The sequence below is a fragment of the Euphorbia lathyris genome, chromosome 3 (genome assembly GCF_963576675.1).
Source record: "Euphorbia lathyris chromosome 3, ddEupLath1.1, whole genome shotgun sequence".
In the NCBI taxonomy this organism is placed as follows: domain Eukaryota; kingdom Viridiplantae; phylum Streptophyta; class Magnoliopsida; order Malpighiales; family Euphorbiaceae; genus Euphorbia; species Euphorbia lathyris.
In genome coordinates this window covers 94,069,946-94,094,851 of record NC_088912.1, presented here as the reverse complement: position 1 = coordinate 94,094,851, position 24,906 = coordinate 94,069,946, and the positions used below count along the sequence as shown (strand labels likewise).

At 37.8% G+C, this 24,906-nt stretch overlaps 2 protein-coding genes across 3 annotated transcripts; one reads left to right on the top strand and one right to left on the bottom strand.

Moving 5' to 3' along the window:
* The first annotated feature begins 3,468 nt into the window (after nt 1–3,468).
* Nucleotides 3,469–4,674, top strand: LOC136223395 (cytosolic sulfotransferase 15-like). Its single transcript, XM_066011353.1, has one exon. It carries the CDS (start codon nt 3,533–3,535, stop codon nt 4,493–4,495), a length of 963 nt encoding a protein of 320 aa, XP_065867425.1. The 5' UTR covers nt 3,469–3,532; the 3' UTR covers nt 4,496–4,674.
* A 1,137-nt stretch (nt 4,675–5,811) lies between these two features.
* Nucleotides 5,812–7,121, bottom strand: LOC136221877 (cytosolic sulfotransferase 15-like). Of its 2 annotated transcripts, XM_066009349.1 has the most exons (2): nt 6,769–7,121; nt 5,812–6,498 (listed from the first exon to the last, which is right to left on the bottom strand). In XM_066009349.1, the coding sequence occupies exons 1-2, from the start codon at nt 6,995–6,997 to the stop codon at nt 6,005–6,007; spliced, it is 723 nt and encodes a 240-aa protein (XP_065865421.1). In that variant the 5' UTR covers nt 6,998–7,121; the 3' UTR covers nt 5,812–6,004. The 2 variants fall into 2 exon arrangements, with proteins under 2 accessions (XP_065865421.1, XP_065865420.1); XM_066009348.1 differs by having other exon boundaries at nt 5,812–7,119.
* Between the last annotated feature and the right edge of the window lie 17,785 nt (nt 7,122–24,906).

Below are 24,906 nucleotides of genomic sequence, written 5' to 3'. Positions count from 1 at the left end.
TCTAAAAGGATACTTTTTTTTTTAAAATAAACTACAAAATACATCAAAATTAAACTTGCGACGTTTTAGAGGAATTTTCTATCGAAAATTTAGCAGAAACAACACCCGCAAAGTAAAACTGGGGTCAACCCTGTGTAAAAAAATACACTTCGATATATGTATTCAACACAATCAAAACACAATAAAAAAATGGAGTATGTTTTGTTGCAGAGGAGAAAATTGCTAGAAGCACTACGTCTCATTATTACATCTTTCTAGGTTGTACAAATCATATTTTGTACAAATTAATATTTGCTTTAAGGCTTTATATATTTACCGATTTTGCTTATAAAGAATCTTTCCGAAATATCTCGAACCTCATTAATCCCCTCCTCGAAATACGATTTATTTTTGGAAAGTGTCAAAATTTTAAGAATGCAGTAGCCAAATTAAAGTTTTAGTTAATTTAGAATAACAACTTCATCAACACATTCTGCCATTTTCTCTTTCACATGACAAAAGATATATGACATAAATTTATTGAAAACATGCTCAATTCACAAGTGACGTTACGATGACAGTCGTCTGTCTTCTCAACAAAACACGATTTTGATTGAAAAGTTACTTACCCATCAGATGACAATGTGTATAAATGACTGTCATTGTTAACTGAAAATCAAAAAAGCGGCAACCAAATATTAGTTTCGGGTGGGAACAAAAAGTGTGATATTCGTTGCACGCTTAAAAAAAGGGATATATAAGGGCATTTCTGAATAAACTCATTCTTTCAATCATCTTCTTCATCGAGCTTACCTTTGTAAACCCTAAACACAACAATGTCTTCTCCATTATCATCTACATCTTGTGAATCGTCTTCAACCTCATGAAGCCGTCATCTCGGTTAGGTTTTTATTAGAGTTTATTTAAGTCATTACACTATGTTCAAATGTTAAGTTCTTGAAATGAATATACTCTCTGCATGTTAGTTGTTACCTCTTCCACTACATATTCATTCTATAGTTTGAAGTTTGGTTCCTTAATTTTAGGTATCTTCATTCTGAAATAAGGGTTATATCTCATTTTAGAATATCTATTTATTTGTAATGTTTAGCTGGTTTTTTATACTGGTTTTCGTCTTGGATATATATGATGATTCTTTCATGTACTTTTGATGCTGGGTTTATAGTCTTGCATATATATTTAGATATCGGGTTTATTTGTTGTATGTTGTTTTTAATGTATGTGTTTATTGTTGATTGTTTGTATACAAAATTGTTAGTTATTAGTCAGAATAAAAGTGATTATAAATTTATATTTGTTCAAGATGGATAAATCATGGATGGTGGCTGATAGGACACTACAGTTTAGGATATGCTTATAAGAGTTTCTAAAGTTTGCATATGATAATGCTCCAAACTCGAACTATATTTTTTTTATCCTTATGTGGCACGCTGTGTGACATCTGGCTCGACGTGCCACACTGATTTGCCCCATCTGTGGTTTCTGCTCCCTTTGTTGCATTGGTGGTAGAGATGTCTGCATCATTGCCAAAAAACATATTTGATTTATGCCAAATAACCAAATGGCTAGAGAGAACGTCGTAAAATTTAAAATCCTCAACGATGGCCTAGACGCTAGTGGAAGTAGTAGCCCCAAAAACTGTATAGAGTATGGTTGGGAAAAAAAAGTCCCCGTGAAAGCCATAGGAGCAATAGAACCTCAGGACACTAAACCAGTAAGCCAACAACTAAGCAAATCATCTGCGATCCCAAAGAGAATAGGGGATAGAGGGTCCCTTTGTCGGAGACCTCTTGAACAAGTAAAATAACCACAAAAAGCAGAGCCCGTCATAATGGAGATTCTAGCATAGGAAAAAATGCCTAAAATCTAATCCCTAAATTTGAGCGAAACCCGAAATGCGTTCAGAACATTAAGTGGAAAATTCCAGTCAAGAGTGTCGAAAGCCTTTTTATATCAATTTTCATGGCCAAATTCCCCCCGAAATTCTCATTCAACATCTTGGTACCCTCAAAGGCAATAAAGATATATTGATGAATAATGTGACCTTTAATGAACCCGAATTGATTGTTAGAGTCAATTTTCGGTATGACCTGGGCCAATCCGTCCACTAAGATTTTAGAGTTAACCTTGAAGCTAAAATTTCTCATAACGATTCGTTTGGACTGCTCAATATTCAAAGCCCCCTTGACCTTCAAAACCAAAACCATTAGATTAGAGTTGAGTCCAGGTGTAATAATACTGTGATTAAAGAACCATTAGACCATTCTACAAACTTTAGAACCAACAATAGTCTAGAAATTTTGATAGAAGCAACCCATGAAGCCATCAGGATCTGGTGCACTTCCCGTACTCATTTCAAAGATAACCTTGTGAATCTCATTAGCCTCAGGATATCGAACCAATATATTATTATCATCATCAAATACTAAACGGTGATTAATTAGTTTGGTGTACATGTGTAATCACGAATTAAAATAGAGCAGTATAACAATGTGATCTGAATGAACCTCCGTAGTGGTAGATAAAACTCGATCTATGTTCAGGGCATTTATACCAGTGAAAGGCTTCCTAGCAGAGGCCGTCCAATGAAAAAATTTATATTCTGATCACCCACGGCTAACCAGTGAATCCTGATGATCCTTAAGATAAATTTCTTTCTGGAGGAGATATAAGTTGAGCTAAGTGTGAGTCTCCAGCTCCTACCTATATAAATCTGCAACTCACAATCAAGACGAAATAGCAAAAAAAAAAGGTCCAGTATAAGCCTCTAGAATTTAAAATAACCCTAGAACTCTCTTAGATTTTTTAATTTATTCATTGTTATATGTTACCAATATACTTTTAACAATATTTTATGATATTTACCTTTGTTTATAGTAACAGATGTAAAAATTAAAAAAATAGATAGTTATTTCTTGTATAAAAACTAGAAATTTAACCGAGAAAAATTAAAAAGAAACCTTATACCTGTAATATAATTGTATATTAGACGGATCTATCTAGTTGCATGTATAAATCCAAATTAGCTCAAATTTATAGCAAATGGGATTAAAGAATATTTTTGTTTTTGGAAAGTTCCTTCAAACTTCTACTTATTTCAAAACAAATAGAAACATAAGTTTGTTAATTAATGTTGAATATATGTAACTGAGGGATTCATTTTTTACTTTAATATATATTTGCATCAATTTGGCATAGGTCATGATAAATTTATATTATACCCAAAGCAGCTTAAAAACTTATTAGCAAATGGATTTAGGAAAAGTCAAAATAGTTAGAAAAGTACTAACATCTGCAGATTTCATCCGTTTGGTATATTAAATTGAATTCAAACTCATCTATGTATTAGTTTATACCATAAACCAGCAGCCAATAATGACACTTTGTGCAGTCCAAATTGACTGTTTGATATTCTTTTTTGTATTTAAGTGTTATATATAGAGACACCCAAACAATACTCTGTATATCATCCATCATAAATCCTACTAATTGTTCACTTACCTCCTATCCATCCTCAATTACCACTTCTTCAATGGCTCAAGATTTGAACCAACAAATTGAAGAGCTCTATCCTACCCTTCCCAAAATACTTGAGGGGACTACCTTTGAGTTGTCTTTATATCAGGGCTTTTGGTGCCCAACCGGAATGTCTCCCATTCGCGGTGTTATTTCCTTCCAAAAGTGCTTTGAAGCTCAAGATACTGATATTCTTGTTGCCTCCAATCCTAAGACCGGCACGACTTGGCTTAAGGCTCTGAGCTTTTCCATTGTTAACCGAACCAGTTATACCCCTTCTAACACCCCTTTGCTTACTTCAAACCCGCATGATCTTGTTCCCTTTCTTGACTTCCATCTCTTTACTCAAAACCAACTTCCTGATCTTTCCGGCATTCCATCTCCTAGGCTTTTTGCTATGCACACCCCTTATGCAGCATTATCTGACTCAATTAAGGACTCTAACTGTCGAATTATTTACGTTTGTCGCAACCCTTTTGACACTGTAGTCTCTCTTTGCCATTTCAGCAATGCATTTACGCACAAACATGATGCTCAATTGAGTATGGAGGAGTTTTTCGAGCTGTTCTTCAAAGGAATAAGTCCGTTCGGACCCTATTGGGATCATGTGTTAGGGTATTGGAAGGCGAGCTTGGAGAGGCCGGATAAGGTATTGTTTATTAAGTATGAAGACATGAAAGAAGACATTGTTCCTTGTTTGAAGAGAATAGCAGAGTTTACTGGGTACCCGTTTTCTGAAGAGGAAGAGAGAAATGGTGCTATTGAAGAAATTGCAAAGTTGTGTAGTTTGGGGACATTGAAAGATTTAGAGGTGAATAAGAGTGGAACTTATTTATCAAAACACCCAAACAAGGCATTCTTCAGGAATGGAGAGGTGGGGAATGGGGTTAGTCTTCTAAGCCCTGCAATGAAGCTAAAACTTCAAACTGTGATGGAAGAAAAGTTACAGGGATCTGGTTTATCTTTTAAGCTTTCTTAAAATAACAGAATATCTTTTAAGTTTGGGTTGTGGACATGAATGGAATTGTCTGCCAAACTAATGCTTTCTTATGTGTGTCTGTCAATTTTTTATTTTCTATGTTTTATTTTCTTAATTCCAATTTTAAGATTTGTTTGATGATATTGAATTAATAAAGTTCTTATTGAATTCCGCTCTAAGTGTTGATTTTATTTAATGATTATGTTTGTGGATGTTTAAATATTTGCAAGCAATAATATCTTCATAGATTTCCCCAGTTCTGGATTCAAAATTTCTAAAAATCTTCATTTTTCTTAATTTCTTGAAGGCTTAAATACATCGTTTGCATTCTGAACTTGTTTTTGGTCCCTGAATTTTCAAAATATCTCGATAGCCCATTGAATTTGTGTAAAATGCTCAGTTAACCCCTAAACTTCTATTAAAATGTAATCAATTAATCACTCAGTTGTAAAAAAACTAAGTTAAATGTGGAAGATATGTTCCACATGTCTTACATAATTCACAAAATAGATTCAAACATATTAAAAAAAAATTTTACTTATTTAACTATAAAACTTTTTCTTCCCTAACATTAGAATCAAATATCCTGATCGACCTTGGTCGTTTTACTTTTTTAAGATGTGTGCAACATAATTTCCACGTTTCACTTACTTTTTTTATAAACGAGTAATTAATTGATTATATTTTACGCAAGTTTAGGAGGCTAACTGAATATTTTATGTAAGTTCAAGGAGCTATTAGAACATTTTGAAAGTTAAGGGTGTAATAAAACTTTTTAGATAAGTTCAGAGGACAAATGAGGTATTAAATCTTTCTTAAATAATATTGGGACCGGGATAACCAAGGATGAACATCCAATTAGGTTCACACCTTTAAACACCTTAAAAGGGAAGAAACCCGAATATTATTAAAAAAAATTAAAAAGATTAAATATAAGTCATAGAAACAAACCGCGCGACTCGCATCAATTTATTTAAAATAGACACTCAATCAATTTATTTAAAATATTCTAATAGTCTCTTCGACTTGTTTAAAATGTAATCAATTAGTCACTCGGTTGTAAAGAGGTAAACTGCATAGATGGAAGGTGTGTTGCACGTACCATGAAAAAGTTAACCGACCAGCGTCAGGGTATGAGGTTTTTAATCTATTCTCTAAATTATGTAATAGCATTCAAGGTGCGTCTAACACCTTCCGTCTCCAGCTTACTTCTTTGCGACTGAGTGACTGATTGATTACATTTTAAACAACTTGAAAACCCTATGGAGACATCTTAAGCAAGTTGAGTGTGTATGAGAATATTTTAAAAGTTCAGAAGTTCAATCAAACTTTTTCCACTAGTTGGGGGACAAATAAGGTATTAAGTCGAAAAAAAATTACAAACTCATAGCTTGAAAGTGATCAAATTAAAACACTCATACATCTTGTAACACAAAGTTCAACATGGCATTGAAAGATTAATATTTCTTCTTCACATTCTTCTTCTTCTGGTATAGAGCATGATTAATTTTAGATAGAAAGTTTAAAAGACAAACCAGATCCTCTCAGCTTTTCTTGCATCACATTCTCAAGATGTTTCTTCTTTGAAGGGCTTAGATAATCAACCCATTCCCCCACTTTACCTTTCCTAAAGTAGCTCTTATTTGGTACTTTCCCCAAATACATACCTTCAATGTTCACCTCTAAATTTTTCAAATTGCTTAAACTACATAGCTTCACAATTTCTTCAATCACACCATCTCTATCTTCCTCTCGAGAAAAAGGGTACCCAATGAACTCCGCTATTCTCTTCAAACAAGAAACAATGTCTTTCTTCATGTCTTCATACTTCAAAAACAACACCTTATTCGGCTTCTCCAAGCTTTCCTTCCAGTATCCTAACACATGATCCCAGTAAGGTCCGTACCAACTGACACCCTCGAAATACACATCAAAAAAATCCTCCATAGACATTTCACCATTGTTGTATAGTCCCATTTCATGGTAGTGATGCCAAAGGGACACTGCAGAATCAAAAGGATTGCGGCAAATGTAAACAATTGGACACTTAGACTGCTTAACTGACTCTGGCAAACCCGAACAGGGTAAGTGTGTGGAAAAAAGCCGAGGAGATGGAAAAATAGTAAGATCAGGAACTTGGTTTTCAGCATATAAATGGGCATCCAGGAAGGGTACTAGATCATGAGGGTTTGAAGTAAGCAACGGGGTATTAGAAGGGGTATAACGGGTTCGATTAACAATAGAAAACATCAAAGCTTTGAGCCAAGTAGTACCAGATTTTGGATTGGAGGCAATTATAAGATCTGTGTCTTGAGCTTGAAAGCATCTTTGGAATGAAATTACAGCTCCAGAAAGATTTGAGAAACACCAAAACCCCTCATAAAAAGCCATCTCAGTAATTGTCCCTTCCAAGGTCTTTGGAAGGGAAGGAAGAAGCTCTTTAATTTGTTGCTCAACATCTAAAACCAGCTTCGAAGAGGAAAATGTTTTATCTTGCTCCATCAATTTCGTTGGGAGATGAACAAGAAAAGTATTGCCTGTATATTAAAAAAAAAAATCCAATGGAAAAGATTAATTAAACACCTGATTTTTTTTCAATGATATTTCTTATGGGATATCGAATTAACCATTATTTTTGTGGTTATTAGTTCATATGCATAGAAGTAAAGTTGTGGTCCACAAGCACGCACTGTACTAAATTATATAAGTACATATAATTGTGTGTTAATGTGTGCAAAGAAAATGAAAGTGTGTGGAGTGAGACAAAAATCAATAAATGTATGTGTAGAAAATAAGTGTGAAGATGAATAAATAGAAGAAACCAAATTTCCAAAAAGAAAAAAAAAAAAAAGCAAAATAATTGAGTGAAGAGTGCTTGTGTGCATTTGTGAGTGGCAAGTGGAGTTGTAATATTTTTGTGAATTTTCGGTTTACTATGAAATAATTTTTGTACAATTGAATCCTCTGTATAGAATTCAACAAGTGGTATCAGAGTAGGTGGTTAGAGATCGGTATGTGGTTGAGTGCAAGTAGTCGGTCAGGGATTGGAGTCTAGTGCTTCGGAAATTTGTGATATGGTACGTGGTGGTTTTATTGCTTGATTACCAAAGAAAAAGAAGTGTCTATAAATAGGATTACACAGTAAACTAAAAAGCTAAAAACTCTTAACTAATGGAGAGATATTTGAGGAACTACAGCTCAGAAAATCAAGGAACAGATATTTAAAAAATACAGCTCTGTTAAGAGACTAAGTCAGCTGCTAAAAAAATTTAACCAGATTTGAATTCATTCTCAGCACCTCCCCTTAATTCAAACCTACAAACTCCAAGTCGAGACCTGAAATAAACATGCTTGTCACGAGGAAGAGACTTAGTGAGGATGTCTGCAACTTGTTACTCTGTGTTGCAGTAAAATAAACCAATTTGCCTTTCAGCTACAAGATCTTTGATAAAGTGAACACGAATGCTTATATGCTTGGTTCTACTGTGGAAAGCTGGATTTTTAGTCGTGAAAATTGTTGCTTTATTATCACAGAAAATCTGAGTTGCTTCTCTTTGTTCATGACAAAGTTCTTCAAGAATTCTTCTCATCCGCACAGCTTGACATGCTGCTGAAGTTGCAGCTACATATTCACTTTCTGAAGATGACAAAGCTGCTGTTGGTTGTTTTTTTGAGCTCTAAGAGATGGCACTTGAACCAAGATTGAATGTATAGCTTGTTGTATTCTTCCGATCATCCAAACACTCGGTCCAATTGCTGTCAGTAAAGCCAATCAATTTGAAATTAACAACACGACTATATCATAAGCCAAAATCAAGTGAGCTAGCAATATAGCACATGACTCTTTTCACTGCTCCAAGATGATGTTTTGATGGAGAATGCATGAACCTGGAAATTACTCCCACCGAATGAGCAATATCTGGTCGAGTGTGAGTTAGATATATCAAACCTACTACCAAGCTCCTGAAATATCTTGCATCAGCTGGTTCAGTCCCATCTTCAAGATGCAATTTCTCACAAATTCATTGGTGTAACAACAACTTTACAATTGAGCATGTTAAATCTATTGAGAAGATCAGTAACATATTTCTTTTGATGAACAAAAATCCCATCAGCAGCTTGTATCACTTCCAAACCAAGAAAATAATGTAACTCACCCAAATCTGACATCTCAAATTTGTTCTTCTTGCAAACTTTAACTTCTTCAATTAAGGAAGAGGAACCCATATAGATAATATCATCTACATAAAGGCAAACAATGAGAAAGTTTTTACCAGCTTTCTTCAAATAAAGTGTAGGCTCATTCTTGCTTCTTTCAAACTCATTCTCTTGGAAATAAGAATCAATCCTGTTGTACCATGCACGTGGGCCTTGCTTTAAGCCAAAAAGAGCTTTCTTCAACCTATACACCTTTTGTTCTTCCCCTTGAACAACAAAGCGTTCCGGCTGGGCTACATAAACTTCTTCTTCCAACTCACCATTTAAAAAGGCGGACTTAACATCAAAATGATAATAAACGATTAATCTGAGTTGAGCAGCCAAGGCTAGAAGAGTTCTTACAGTTTCAAAACGTACTAAAGGAGAAAAAGTGTCTTCATAGTCGATACCTTACTGCTGTGAGTATCCCTTGACCATGAGTCTCACCTTATATTTTTCAATTTCTCCATCAGAGTTATACTTAGTTCTGAACACCCACTTGACTCTAATGACCTTTTTTCCTTCTGGCTTCACTAATTCCTAGGTTGCATTTTTCTTAATCGCCTCCAATTCTTGCTTCATTGCTTTACACCATTCTTCTTTATTTATACCTTCTCTAAAGTTTGTTGGATCAGCTACCGATAAGGCTTGTGGAGTCTCATAAATATCGTTCAATGGTCTGGATTTTCTTAGTGGAGTTTCTTCATCTGATGAGTTATTTCTACTTGATTAGGAGGATGTGGAATTTGTTGAGGCTGAATGAATGGAGCTTGTTGAGGCTGAATGAGTGCAGAGAATTCTTTAGATAAAAACTCACCATCTCTGTCGGTGTGTTCCACTTTGCTTCTCGACATAGGCCTTAAACTTCTTGAAATTGGAGAATGTTTCTGACTTGAATTCTTGAAAGTACACCCAACTCATGCAGCTGTAATCATCAGTAAGAAGCAAAAAATACCGACTCCCGCTAAATAATGCAGTTTTCATTGGACCACATAAGTCCAAATGCACTAATTCAAGAGTTTTAGACGCCCTCTAAGACTTGTCTACAGGAAAAGGACGTTTGCTTTGCTTTCCATAGACACAACCCTCACATAATTCAAGTGAATCAATTTGAGGCAGCCCATTCACCATTTCTTTTTCTCTCAACAATTTCAGCCCCTTGACATATAAAAGCCCATATCTCAAGTGCCAAAGTGTGGATGAGGAGCCTGAATTCAAAGTTCGATCATATAGTGGCAGCAATAGAGGAGTCTAAAGACTTGGCAACTACACATTTGATGAACTAATGGGATCTCTACAATCCCATGAGGTGAGACTGAAGAAATATGAACCATATGAAGAAAAAGCCTTTCATGTGAAAGGGGAGATGTCCAGCAGAGGACGTGGAAGAGGAGGTTATCGTGGAAGAGGTGGTCGAGGCAGAGGACGTGAAAACAACAGAAGCAATATCCAATGTTATTATTGACAATAATATGGGCATGTTCAAGTTGAATGTTGGAAAAGAGATGAAGAAAGGATTGCAAGTTATGTTGTTCAAGAAGAGCAGGAAGAAGAAGAAGAGGAAGAGGAGGAGGCCAAGTTGTTCATGGCCTATCATGATGATACAAAGATCATAAGTGATATTTGGTGCCTTGATAGTGGGTGTTCCAATCACAAGACTAACCAAAAGTCTTTATTCAAGGAGTTTGATGATTCCTACAAATTGAAGGTGAGAATTGGTGAAAATAAGCAGATGCAAGTTGAAGGAAAAGGAACTGTGGCAATAAACAATGGGATGGTAATATCAAGTTTCTATATGAAGTTTATTTCATTCCTTCTTTGTCACATAATTTGTAAGTGTTGGACAGTTGTATACACTGAGTCGGAGGACCTGTGACGAAAACCCACGAGAAACGGCCAAAGCGGTTGATTCCATTAATTAGGAAATTTAAAAATCAAGGGGAAACTCGGAGAGCCGGCATGTGATAGCCCCGCTAACAAATTCAGCGTCTCCTGAGTAAGGTCGGGCATGTTCATCATCATATCGATGTATGAGAAGGCCCCGGAAGTCGGGCATTGGCCGATGAATGACCAATGTCGCTCCCGGCGATAATCGTCGTTCCGTAAATAACGACGTGCGACACGTCGAATGCCCGCCCGACGGGCCGGGTGTCGAAAGTCACCCGTCGGACGAGGGGCGTCGCTCGTCGAACATTGGGCGCAGCCCGAGGCACGTCGGCGTCGCCCGACGTTGGATGGGCGGACGCCCCACGGCGTCGGGCGAACGCCCAACGCTCGTTGGGCAGACGCTATAGTAGTTGGGCGTTCGCCCAACTAGTTTGGGCGTCCGCCCAACATGATTTGGGCGTCGTCCAATTCCCATCGGACGACGCCCAAATCTTCTTGGGATCCATGACTATGAAAGGCACGAATCCCCATGCATTTAGGGGGGGATTTTTGGGACTCTCTCACTCTAAAACATTTTTTAGAGAGAGAAAGTAATTTTTTTGGGAAAAATATTTTTTTTTCCTAAAAAATCCGAATTTCCTAAAAGTTAAATATTTTACCAAAATATCAAAAACACCGAAAAATCATAAGTCGTGGAATCAACCGACACCAGCTGTCAATACCGATCTTGAGGTATTATCCGAGGACTAGACTCGTTTTTATTTATTTATTTTATTTATTCAATTCATTTATTTATTTTTAGGATATAGTTTTATTTGTTTATTTAGTTATTTATTTAGCACGTTTATTTACGTTTCCGCGCTTATTTAATTCATGTCTCGTATTAAGCAAATGTTTTTGTTTTGAATAAAAAACCCTCGTTTTGACATCCCAACACGAACCGTGACCCGATTTTGAGGGTAGTTCGGGATCAAAACGTTGTAATTATAAATTTTAAAGATATTTCCAAATAACATTTTGAAATAAAACATCGTTTTAGGAGTCTCCGTTATAGACTATGATCCAATTTGGGTTGTTCGGAGGTCCAAAACGATAGAATAGATCTAATCTAAAGTGTTTGAATAATTCTGGAAAGTATAGGGACTGCTGTTGATATTCTGTATTTTCTGTCCTAACAGCAGATTAGCGACGGATTTTCCGTCAGTAATCTGCTGGAATCCGAAAATTATCCTTTTAAACCCATTTTCTCAACTTTTTGGCATTTGATTCTTGTATATATAAGTATATAATTATGTAATATATTTATGAAAATTATTTTTGGGTCCTATAACTATTAATTATGTATTATATAGCTATTTATTTCATGTTGAAATTTAATTCGTTTGGATTTAATTTTATAAAGTAATAAATGTGTATATATATATATAGTTTTTGGGTTATTTTGGTTATATTAGCTATTATTAGGTGAAACCATTTTGGGATAAATGATATTCTCTTATTTTGGAGTTTTGCCCATTATTTTTACATAGCTTTAACTAGGATAAAGAAGGTATTATATTTAGTATTTCCTATTTTCATTATTATACATATACTTAATAATGTAATATAGTATCTTTTATTTGTTTTTCTTTAAATCTATAGATATATCATTATTTTTAGTTAAAAATGTATATATATATATATATATATATATTCTTTTTCTTATTCTTTTGACATTTATGGGTATATATTTTAAATGGGTTTTACTTGGTGAATTTTGGTTTAATTGGTTCATTATTGTGATTATGTTTAAGTGAGGAGTAAATTGAGTGAAAAAGGGGAAAATAAACCACAAAAAGAGATTTTAACTTAATTATTCAAGCTAATGGTTTCTAGAGGTTCCTAATGTAATTAAAAAGTTTCTTTCTAATTCTTTATCGTTTTCAAACGACTCCTCAAATGTCATGTTTTAAAACCTTAATTCGTTCCAACGACGGATTAAGCGAACCTTGTAATTAAAATTGTTTTTTTGTAAATAATGGAGTTTTGAATCGTTTTCTCAATCAAAAGGTTTTGTACAAAAATAAATGGACTTGTATGCTTAATCACGCTTTTTGTTGTTAAAACTTTTTGATCAACGTTTTCAAACGCTCGAGTCGTTCCAACGATGATTCGAATGAACATCATGTAAATTAATGGGGTTTTGAAACATACTTAAATCGTTCCAATGGCGATTGAGGTACAAACCATGTAAATAAACTCGTTTTTTGGGAGTGAGATTAGTGTAGATTTAATGTATAATACGAAGCATAAGTCACACTGTGAATAAATCAATTCTTTCTTCTCCCTCTCTCTCCTATATACTTTAAATTTATGCAAAATGGGTGATTCTTTACTAAAATGGCTTTCAAATAACATGCTCAAAACGGTTTTCAAAGAGAGAAAGAAAAGGTTTCAAATGAATTTTAAACTTAAAGAAATATGCGATTAGTCCGTTATCGCCTAACACGCTAAGTAGGAGGCCGGTGGTTCATAATCGGGCGATGTCGGGGTGCCTAGTAACCTTTCTCCGGAAAGGAGCTAGCCTTCTCGGCTCGTACCTAAGTTTCCCGAACCCACACCGGTCTCCCACAAGGGATCGGTGTTCATTTTCCCATTCGTGGGTGGCGACTCTTCCATACTCCGAGCTCCGGCCCTGCCGAGCAGCTTGATTCTCCGATTGGTTACTTTCGGCGCCAATCACAGCATCTGTCGTCAACGGTGTCCACCCCCCGCTCCGCCCGGGCGAGGCCGCGACACCTACAAGTGGCGACTCTGCTGGGGAAGCGAGAAATTTGATTTCGGAAGGCGTGTATTAAGCCCTTAACGGGGACGGATCGTATTATTTCTTTTCGTATGCATTCATAAGCATTATTGCAAACCTTTTGGGTAATTTCCGCGAAACCTCTAGGGAGAGTCCATTCGTCGCTCGAAAGAGGCTAGTGTAAGTTCCCCCTTGCAGTAAGGCGCCAAAGGGTCCCCGTCCATTCGTTAGGGGCGAATTTGTGCGGTCCTGTGAGGTCCCGCGATCAGCCGTGTCAGCATATAGTAGCCTTAGAAGTTGACATAGGATTACCCGTTACTATTTTTGATGTGATAAATGAATCAATTCGTGTTTTCAAATTGCCATAATACGTGTCTAATCCTAAAATATCTAAAGGAAATGAAACGATGTGTTAATATATACTCTTAAACCAATATATAAACTACCCTAAAGCATCGAAACAATTCGAACTAAAGACGACTTAGTCATCTCGTGTGAATGAACTTGTGCGACCCGCCTGGTCCCTTTTCGTGTCCCTAAAGAAGGCACACGTTCAGGTAACACGTTGTGACGTAAGCACGTATTAGCACGAATCGGTTTGGTATTAAGGATAGTTATACCTCGATTCAAAGGACTATATTAACGATAGCCGTTATTCACATTCTTTAAATACGTTGGGATAAAGCGATATTATGACAAAACGAAGACGAAGAACATTTCTGTTTTGAACGACCCTGTTGTAACGTAAAGAGTTTCGCAAACGTGACCTGTCCCTTCCGAATAAAAATGGGCTCTTACGTTATACATTGCGTTGTTCTAAAGAGAAATGGACGTATCCGTAAAAGTGACTAAGAAAATAAAAGAAAAATAAAAAAAACGACCAAAATCATTCCATATCTACGATATATGTCAATCCCGAGAGTAGTTAAAGAAAATAAACCAATGCCATTGAATATGTGCCTCAAACGAGTATATACGCCGCTTAAAATCACGAAGCCGAATTAAGCTAAACCGCATAATCGCGCCATATGGACGAGACTGTGGGTTTGACTAATGGCTCGATCATTTCGACCATTACCAAAACTACAAGAAATATGGCTCGATCTGTATGTTTTCTTAACTCGTGCCTAGATGAAAAGAACGGTAATATCCTCGCTTCGAATAAGCATGCGATTAAATGAAATGTTGATTTTCTATAACCACGCTAGGATGTTATATCCCGTAAATTGGAAGAAATAAAGAGTTGTTATTAGCCGAAAGATTATCGTGCACTCGAATAAGACTCGCCGTCTTTTTCACGTAGCCAAAACGAGCTAACGGATTCTTGACGCTAAAATCAAACACGTTACGCAATGGGTCCGTTCCCTAAGATAAAATCCAAAAGTGATATCATCACTAAACAATCACGTGGTTACGTCTCTCGATAGATCCAAAAGATCCCGTTGTAATCCAAAAATTGAGACACGAACCCACGCGAATAAAAGGGGACGAATCATGGTCAATAACGAACGATTGAACCAAAAGAATAACTCGTACCACGTCTAAATCTGAGATGCGCTCAAAAGGTGTCAAAACCCGAACTAATCCGTCTCGCGAAATAATGAAAGATGAGTTATTCAAAAGGACAATCCATTTGGTCGATATCTTAGTCACTAAACGTCGATACGTCAAAATGAATTGTATTGTCTGATGGATGATTTATTTTTCCGCAATAATCGACGGCATCACGCGTCCCCTGGACTGCAATGTGAGCCCCAAACCAAAATCCTAGGAAAGAGACTTGGACCATCGAGTGTGTGGAGGAATAAGGGTGGAAGAGAGATGTTGTGATACGTGTAATTAGACTGACGTTTGTTCTTTTTATCTTATATATCCGTAAATAATAAATGCACACACCACAACTCATGCATATAAAATCATGCATACATACTAATGGGTATCGCTCGCGTAGACGTCATCATTAAGCGGTTGTGGTTCCGTGAGAGTAATCGGCTAGTCAGACAGTTCGACTAGTTACAGATTGTCAGTTCCGAACCATCACAGTCAGCAGTTGTGGCTTCCGAATCATCTTCGTCCGAGTCTACTCAGTCTTCGGTCAGTATGTCTGCGACCAACGAAAAGGTGGCCGAATTGGAGAATTCCGTGAACAACATTAACGATCAGTTGGCTGCAATCCTGGCCCAGCTAGCTGAGTTGGCCCTAAAGGATAACAAGAGCGGTAGTAAGCGTGCTGAGAATGAAGTGAACACTGGTCCCCGCTTCGGGAATGAGGATGACTATCAGGACTATATCCAGAAACAGCTTGAGAAGGAGAAGGCTAAGGAGGAGGAATGGAAGCAGCACATTACTCAAGAGGTGAAGGATCTGCGTGGGGGAAGCTCCGGAAGTCAGGACTTTTATAATTTGAAGAATTGTTTGTCGGCAACTACTTTGCCTTTGAAGTTCCGGCTCCCTGACATGAAGAAGTTTGATGGAACTGGGGATCCCACGACTCACATGAACCAGTATGTCGTAGTGATGAAACACACGATCCTGACTGAGGAACAAGTTCTTGGATTATTCAATACTTATCTGGAGGGGGCCGCTCTCGTGTGGTTTCATACGTTGCCGTTGGTAACAAAGAGAGATTGGAAAGAGCTGGCAAAGTCATTTATCGCTTAGTATAGTTTCAACACTATGCTTAAGGTTACGTTGAAAGAGCTAGAGAGCACTAAGCAGCAAGCTGGGGAGTCTTTGTCCGATTTTGTAAGGAGATGGAGAGCCAAGGCGACAGTTATGAAGTAGAAGCCGCTTGAGCAGGACCAGATCCGAATGGTAATTGGCAACACCTTGCCGTATATTAAGAATGAGCTGCGGTATATGCCTTTGTCTGATTTCAATCAGATGTATAGTTGCGCATTGACAGTTGAGGGGGACGGTGAGCCGAAGAAAGCTTATACTAAGTGGACGAAGTCTGGGTATAGTGCCGGAGGGCCGAGCGCAAATACAGAACCTGCCGCAGTGAAAATGCTTGAACTCAACGCTACCGAGAAAAGGTAGTTTTCCAAGTTTGATCAGACCTACGCAAAAGTTTTTGAACGACTGCAGAAAAAGGGATTGTTGAAAGCTCTTACTCCTTATAACAAGGCACAGCCTACCCCGCAGATACAAGCTAGGGGATACTGCGAGTTCCACAGTAATTATGGGCACAATATCGAGAACTGTGAGAGATTGAAGCACGAGATCCAAGATTTGATTGAGGAGAAGAAGATAGCTGATCCTTCATCAGCGAACCTTTCCACTAGGCGTAATCCATTACCTAACCATGGGGTGAGTGCAATCGGATCTGGGCTGGAGGAAAATTTTTTGGTGGGATCATTCTGTGAATTTAAGGAGGAGTTGTTGGACTCCGATGAGAAGAGGAACGTGGGAAATGGTTTGTACGTGTCTGTTTTGGAGGAAGAGCCAATGGAAGAAGTGATGGACGATAGAACTAAAACTGATGAAACCGAGGGGGTATCATCTCGGGGGATCATGCCTGTGTTGAAATCATTCAGCGGGGTAGAAGACCCCGAAGCTCATTTATACGGATACGTGTGTGCTATGTTTGGGGAGCCATACAAAATAGAAGAAGTCGCTCCATGGTTCTATCTTTCGCTGGTGGGCGAGCCTTTGAAGTGGTTTCAAGCATTACCTGACTCGACTAAGCATGATTGGTCACTAATGTCGAGCTTGTTTTTAATGGAGTATAGGAGAGCCAAAGCACGGGTGGCGAAACATAGCGCAATGCAAATTGGGCCTATCAGGCGCCCGTTACCTGCCGTCAGTAAGTATAATGAAGGGAAGGACCCCATGGAGCACCTGCATTTTTATCTGTCGGATATGGGTCCTCTAGGCTTCAAAGAGGAAGAGATTACGAGCTTGTTTTGCAACTCATTGGCAGGAGAGTCACTGGTGTGGTAGATGTCTCTTCCAATGCACGTTATAGCAGATTGGGCAGAAATGACTAATGTTGAAACACCTTTCCACAAGATTTTGATTTGACAAAATCATCCATGATTAAGAGGCAATTAAATTTAAATGCTTTGATTTAATTATACTAATGTGTTTGTTCAATATTGAGTGCAAAAATATATATATATATAAAGTAAGACAGGTCAAAAGTCAGCATAAGCCAAAAGCTGAGTGGAACGGAACTCGGCATGAAAGGATAGAAGCTGAGTGAAGTAGAACTCAGCATCAGAAGCTTTTTTCAAGGTTGCCAGAACGAAGCTGACTAAATCAGAAGACTCCTTCAGAATTAACAAGAACGGAGCTGACTAAAAAGGAACTTAGCATAGAAGTTGAACATTCGAAGATAACGAATGAAGCTGAGTAACAGTCAGGACAACACGAAAGATCCGTTCACTAAAGGACAAAGTCTGCCAATCTTCTGCACCAATAATTGAAGCCTCGAAATCACACAGAAGACTAATTCCAAGAATCATGGGTCTGTGGATTATTGGTAAAAGACAACTGGTACAAAAAGAAAAGTCTGATGCAAGAAGACAAAACATGACGCCTGAAGAAAACAGAAGAAGGGAATGGCGGAACAGTCTGAAGCTGACCAGCAGCTGTCTCCTAAAAGAGCCATTTTGGACACAACGGCTAAACCAATTCAAAATGATCCAATCATCAGAAATTCATCTATAAAAGGACAATGAGAGTTCTTGGATCATTTGCCCAAGTATTAAAAGAAAAATACAAGAGAGAAAATTCTGAAAGCACTCAAATACAAAAAGATCTTACACCAACTTTTCTATTCTCTGTGTAAATGCTAGATTGATTGTTTTGTAATCATCTAAAGTGTTCTTTAGTTGAAAAAGAACAAGTGTGTGATCAATAGGAATATTAAGAGTGTTGAGCTGAGTACTTGGTTGTAAGTATTCAGTGGTAGAAAAATCTAAGTGCTGGGTTGTAGTACTTAGTAGGAGCTGAGTAGACGAATAGAGGACGTACTCTTGCATACTCACTACCTTGTAAAGGGTTTGTGCTCTACCTTGAAAGAGCTCAGTATTGGATTGAAAATCCCAGGAGGAACTGGGGATTGGACGTAGGCAGAGAGGCCGAACCAGGATAAGTCGTGCTGAGTAACTTCTAAACTCTCTCTCTCTCAATATATATATATATATATATATATATATATATATATATATATATATATGTGCATGTGTTGCTTGTTGTATTTACTCAGCTCATAAATTGTTAAAACTAAAACTGAGTAAATCTGAGTGCTAAGTTGGAAGCTAACCTTTCAAGTGTCAATTCCCAACTCTCAAGTCAAGCAGTCTTAGTCAGCATAGAACTAAAACTGTCTGACTAATCAAACGCCCGTGCTGACCAACACGCTGAGTTATCAAACTCTTAAAACAACGTTAAGTCAGCATAATTAAAAGCGAAAAAGTTACATTAGTTCCTAACCCCCCCTTGGAACTAATTACTAGGGACCAACAAGTGGTATCAGAGCCAAAGCTCACTACTCAAAGATCTAACAATCTTGAGCTGATCCCGAAAAATGGGTGAGAATAGCACTCGTTTCCTCCCAGGAAACCAAACAACACAGATACTCCCTGAGGGATTATCAATCACTAGACCTCCCCTATTCTTTGGATCTAATTATACATTCTGGAAGAATAGGATGAAGAACTTTATTCAAGCCACAAACATGAGTGCATGGCTTGCAATAGTTCAAGGTCCACATATACCTTATAAAACTATTGATAATGAGAAAGTTATCAAAAGTGAAACTGAGTGGACAGAGGATGACCTCAGAAAATTACAAAATAATGCTTCGGCTATCAATATGCTTCACTGTGCTCTAGATGCTGCAGAATACAATAAGATTTCAGGTTGTGAGTCAGCACATGAGATCTGGAAAAAGCTGGAAGTCACTTATGAAGGCACCAGCAAGGTCAAGGAATCCAAAGTGAACCAACACATGCGTTTATATGAGCTGTTCGAGATGACTGACAATGAGGACATCTCAGCAATGAATGCCAGGTTCACCAACATAATAAATGAGCTTAAAAGACTTGGTAAGAATTTCACTGAAGAAGAACAAGTGAAGAAGATCTTACGAAGTCTTCCCAAAAGCTGGCAAGCCAAGAAGACAGTTGTAGAGGAAGCTCAGGACCTGACCACATACAAATATGATGAGCTGATCGGTTCCTTGCTGACCCATGAAATCTCCATGAAAAACTTTGAAGCTAAAGAAAAATCTGAGGACAAGAAACAGAAATCACTAGTGATGAAAGCTGACTCCACAGAAGGTGAGTCAACTGATGATGAGGAAATGGCCATGTTTACTAGAAAAATGAAAAAGCTGTTCAGAAGAAATGAAAGAAAAAGTAAGCGTCCATACAAGAGAGGAGACAGATATAAAGCTGAGTCCAGTGACACCAGATACAAAAAGGACAGCTCCAAGCCTATCACATGTTATGAATGCCATCAAACTGGGCATATTAAGTCAAGCTGTCCTAATCTGAAGAAAGATAAGAATGGAAGCAAAAAGGCAATGGTGGCCACGTGGAGTGACAGTGATGAGTCAACATCATCTGAAGCTGAGCAAAATGAAACAGCCAACATATGTTTCATGGCAGATGATGGAGCTGACCAATCTCAATCTGAGCAAGCCGACCTCTCTGGAGATTCTGAGCAGGAGAGAAACAACAATGAGGTAACATCCTTACTTTTGCTTAGAAACGAAATGGTAAATGCCCTGAGTGACTTATATACACTAACTAAGAAGTGTAACAAAAGGATTAAGGCACTCAGCAGGCGCTGTGATGAGATTGAGGAGGTCAATCTGAGTGACCTCCGATATCTCCTCCAGGATAACTCAGATTTACATACGAACATGAAAATCTTACATAAGGTTGTCACAGAGGTTCAAACTGAGTCAAAGAAACTTAGAAAGGATGTCACAACTTTACAGAACCAAATAAAAGGTTCAACTAAGAATAAACCCCATGCTGAGTACTCAGGTACTGGTCAGCATAAACAGTTTACTCAATGTAGCTGTTGTGGGAAGAAAGGACACACAAAAGCTGTGTGCTGGCATAACAAACAGACAGTCCAATGTGACTTCTGTGGTAAGAAAGTTCATACTACCAAGGTATGCTGGCATGCTCAGCACAACAATGCTGACCACACTCAATATCACCCTCAAAGGGTAACTATGTGTGGCTTTTGTGGTAAAAGTGGCCATACTACAAAAGTATGTCGTCACAAGTTGAAATACGACTTTGCACCTGTTTACACTAACAAGAAAGGACCCAAAAAGAATTGGGTACCAAAAGACGAATAGTTTAAAATGCAGGTCAGCTTGACATGCGTGGAGAAATCAAAACTTTGGTATATAGACAGCGCATGCTCAAGACACATGACAGGTGATGAAACTCAGTTCATCACACTAGAGCTTAAACGAGGAGGTAGTGTAAGCTTTGGAGACAACAAGAAGGGCAAGATAGTTGGCTCAGGAACTATCGGAGGTAACCCTAAAATTGAGTTAGTCTCCTTAGTTAAAGGTCTCAAATATAATCTTCTAAGCGTAACTCAGCTTTGCAAGAGTGGAAGGAAGGTTATATTTGATGATACTAAGTGTCAGATACTCTAGGGAAAAACAAATGATTTGATTTTAACAGCCCCTCGTGTAGAAAATGTTTACATGTTGAGTTTGGAAAAGGAATTTTCAAAAAGTATATGCTTGGTGTCAAAAGAGGATAACTCCTGGCTATGGCATAGGAGACTTGGGCATGTCAGCATGGACCTCCTTGCCAAACTAGCTAGAAAGCAATTAGTTGAGGGATTACCCAAATTAAAGTATGAAAAAGATCAACTTTGTAATGCTTGTCAGCAAGGTAAACAAATTAAAAAGTCATTTCATAGCAAAAAGGTTGTCTCAACCAAAAGACCATTGGAATTACTACATTTGGCTCTTTTCGGACCTATCCAGCCACTCAGCATGGGAGGTAAGAAATTTTCCTTAGTTATTAGATGATTTCTCTAGGTATACTTGGGTCATCTTGCTTAGTAGCAAAGATGAAACATTTGAGATGTTTACTTCATTAGTCAAAAAGCTTGAAAATGACAAAGACCTAAGAGTAGCTCACATTAGAAGTGATAATGGTGGAGAATTCAAAAACCAAATGTTTGATGAATTCTGTGAAACCAATGGTATTGACCACAATTTCTCTACCCCTAGAACTCCTCAACAGAATGGAGTTGTTGAAAGGAAAAATAGGACAATAGTAGAAATTGCTAGGACAATGCTGAGTGAAAATAGGCTTCCAAAGTATTTTTGGGGAGAAGCTGTCAATACAGCATGTTATATATTAAATAGGGCCTTGGTAAGACCTATATTAAAGAAAACCCCTTATGAACTTTGGAAAGGACGAAAGCCCAATATTGGATACTTTCGTGCCTTTGGGTGTAAATGTTTTATACTCAACACTAAGGATAATCTGGCAAAGTTTGATGCCAAAGCTGACGAAGCGATCTTTTTGGGATACTCAACAAATAGTAAAGCATATAGAATTTATAATAAAAGGACCCAGGTTGTAGAAGAGTCAGTCCATGTAGATTTCGATGAAACTGACCCTGCAAGAAGAACGACTCAACACACAGAGGAAGAACCCAACTCAGCTCCTGCTGACCAGAATGGACATGCTGGGTCACCAGTACAAGAACTGACCAAAGGTAAAATCGAAACTGAAATTACCTTTGCTGACCAATCTGTCCCTGCAGAGATTGTAGAAACACCTGTTCTAAACAACTCAACATTACCCAAGGAGATAAAAAATTCCAAGAGGACATTCAGAAGAGTCCATCCTTGATGATGCAAACAACAAAGTAATGACTAGAGATCAGCTTAGGAAGTTTCTTAGCAACGTTGCTTTCGTATCAGTCCATGAACCAAAGAACTTTGCTGATGCTGAGCATGATGAGTATTGGATCAACGCTATGCAAGAAGAGCTTGACCAATTCACAAGAAATGAGGTATGGGATTTAGTACCTAAACCTAGGAATCAGAAATCCATAGGAACTAAGTGGGTTTTTAGAAACAAACTAGATGAGCATCGAAATGTAATCAGGAACAAAGCTCGACTTGTAGCCCAAGGCTATAGTCAGCAAGAGGGCATTGATTATGGTGAAACCTTTGCACCAGTTGCTAGGCTAGAAGCTATACGTATATTGTGTGCATATGCTAGTTTCATGAACTTTAAATTGTATCAAATGGATGTTAAAAGTGCATTTCTTAATGGTTTTATAAACGAAGAGGTATATGTTAATCAACCTCCTGGTTTTGAAGATCCAAAGTTTCCAAACCACGTTTATAAACTCAAGAAGGCCTTATATGGCCTGAAGCAAGCTCCAAGATCTTGGTATGAAAGGTTGACCAACTTCCTACTGACCAGGAATTATGTCAGAGGAAAAGCTGACACAACCTTGTTCATTAAGAAAAAGGGTAAACATACCCTACTTGCACAAATCTATGTAGATGACATAATATTTGGTGCTACTGACGAATCTTTGTGTCAAGAGTTTAGCAAACAGATGCAGACTGAGTTCGAAATGTCTATGATGGGAGAACTCAGCTTCTTCCTTGGACTTCAGATCAAGCAAGGTAAGAACGGCATCTTCATTAGTCAGTCCAAGTACACCAAGGAGATGTTAAAGAAATTTGATATGGAAGATTGTAAGCCCATATCAACCCCTATGGGTACTGATACTGTCCTATGCAAAGATGAGAAAAGTAAGTCAATAGATAGTAAACTCTATCGAGGTATGATAGGCTCCTTACTTTATCTCACTGCTAGTAGACCTGATATACAGTACTCAATATGTTATTGTGCAAGATATCAAGCTGACCCAAGGGAATCTCACTTAATTGCTGTAAAAAGAATTTTTAGATATTTGCAGAGCTCAGTTGATGCAGGTTTGTGGTATCCAGCCTCAAATGACTTCACACTCATAGGATACACTGATGCTGACTATGGACGGGATAAGCTAGAACGTAAGAGTACTTCAGGAGGATGCCATTTCCTTGGAAGCTGTCTAGTATCCTGGTTCAGCAAGAAGCAATCATCAGTTGCTCTGTCTACAACTGAAGCTGAGTACGTTGCTGCTGGAAGCTGTGTAGCTTAAGTCCTATGGATAAAGCAACAGCTTGAGGATTATGGAGTAAGAACTGAGACAATAGAGATTAAATGTGACAACAAAAGTGCCATTGATCTATCCAAGAATCCTATTCAACACAGCAGGATGAAGCATGTCAGCATAAGGCATCACTTCATCAGAGATCACGTATTGAAGGGTGAGATCAAGCTGACTTATGTACCAACAAATGAACAGCTTGCAGATATCTTCACCAAGCCTTTGGCTCGTGAACAATTTAACATACTAAGGGAAGCTATCGGTATGTCTAATCCTCTTCAATAATTCTAAGTATTTGAATAAATGTTGAGTGATTGTCATGACGGATATCAATCTAGTAACTACTGCACATTGAGCTTAATAGTCTATGCTGAGTAGATACAAATGCTGAGTAAATATTCTGTGCTGAGTAGATAGACATATTGAGTAATCACCTTACGCTGAGTAAATGTACATGTTGTGTGATGAACGTATGTTGAGTTACTAGAGATAGGAAATCCATCTACGTAGAATTAAATACTCAGTATCATAAACGATCCATATTCTGGCAAACTGAGTAAATGCCCACTTGCACCGATAAACAATGACACGTGTAACAAATCATACCTAGGAAAACGCAAGTAATAATGATACCCATGCGCCAAACCTGTCATAAATGGTAGAATCTTTGTCGATTAAAGTCCCAAGATGAAAACGGCTAGTTCATTAATGACTCAAAACTCTATAAGTAGTGGAAGGATTCCCACTCATTGCTCTTTACGCTTACGATCTTCTGAAATCTAATTCTCCTCTCTCCCTAAATCTTAAAAACCTTCCTCGGTAACAATGGCTTCCGGCAAGAACGAAATCCCTAACCTCACCACTCAGCCTGGCCAAACCTCTGGCAAACCCACTCAAGCTGACCCCATTGGTTCTTCAAGGCAAATCGAAAGGAATATGATCAAGGTCCATAAAAAGGTCAATAACTTGGAAGTATTGAAATGTAGATGGTTCTCTCCAGGTTTCGTCACTTCAGAGAAACCGTTCTGTGACTGGATGGAGAAGAACAAATGGACCGGTCTCTTCTCACTCGCCGACAAAACGTACCCCAGGCTGGTTAGAGAATTTTACTCTAACATGCTCGTTGATGAGGATGATGCTGACTACTTGGAGACTACAGTTAAAGGTCAGAAAATCACCATAACCCCTGCCTATCTAGCTTCTTTGCTTGATTTACCAAACGAAGGAATAGAATTTAGGACAACAAAAGAGAAAGTACCAAAGGAAAAACTTGACAAAATCAAGGGGTTCTGCAAACCCAAAGATCATAAAGGGGAAATACCCAGCACGTGTATGGGGCAAGACCAGAAGATGGCTCACTATATGCTGACCA

Bases quoted from the DNA above. Each gene is read 5' to 3' on its own strand.
- LOC136223395 (XM_066011353.1), top strand. From the start codon at position 3,533: ATGGCTCAAGATTTGAACCAACAAATTGAAGAGCTCTATCCTACCCTT.
- LOC136221877 (XM_066009348.1), bottom strand. From the start codon at position 6,997: ATGGAGCAAGATAAAACATTTTCCTCTTCGAAGCTGGTTTTAGATGTT.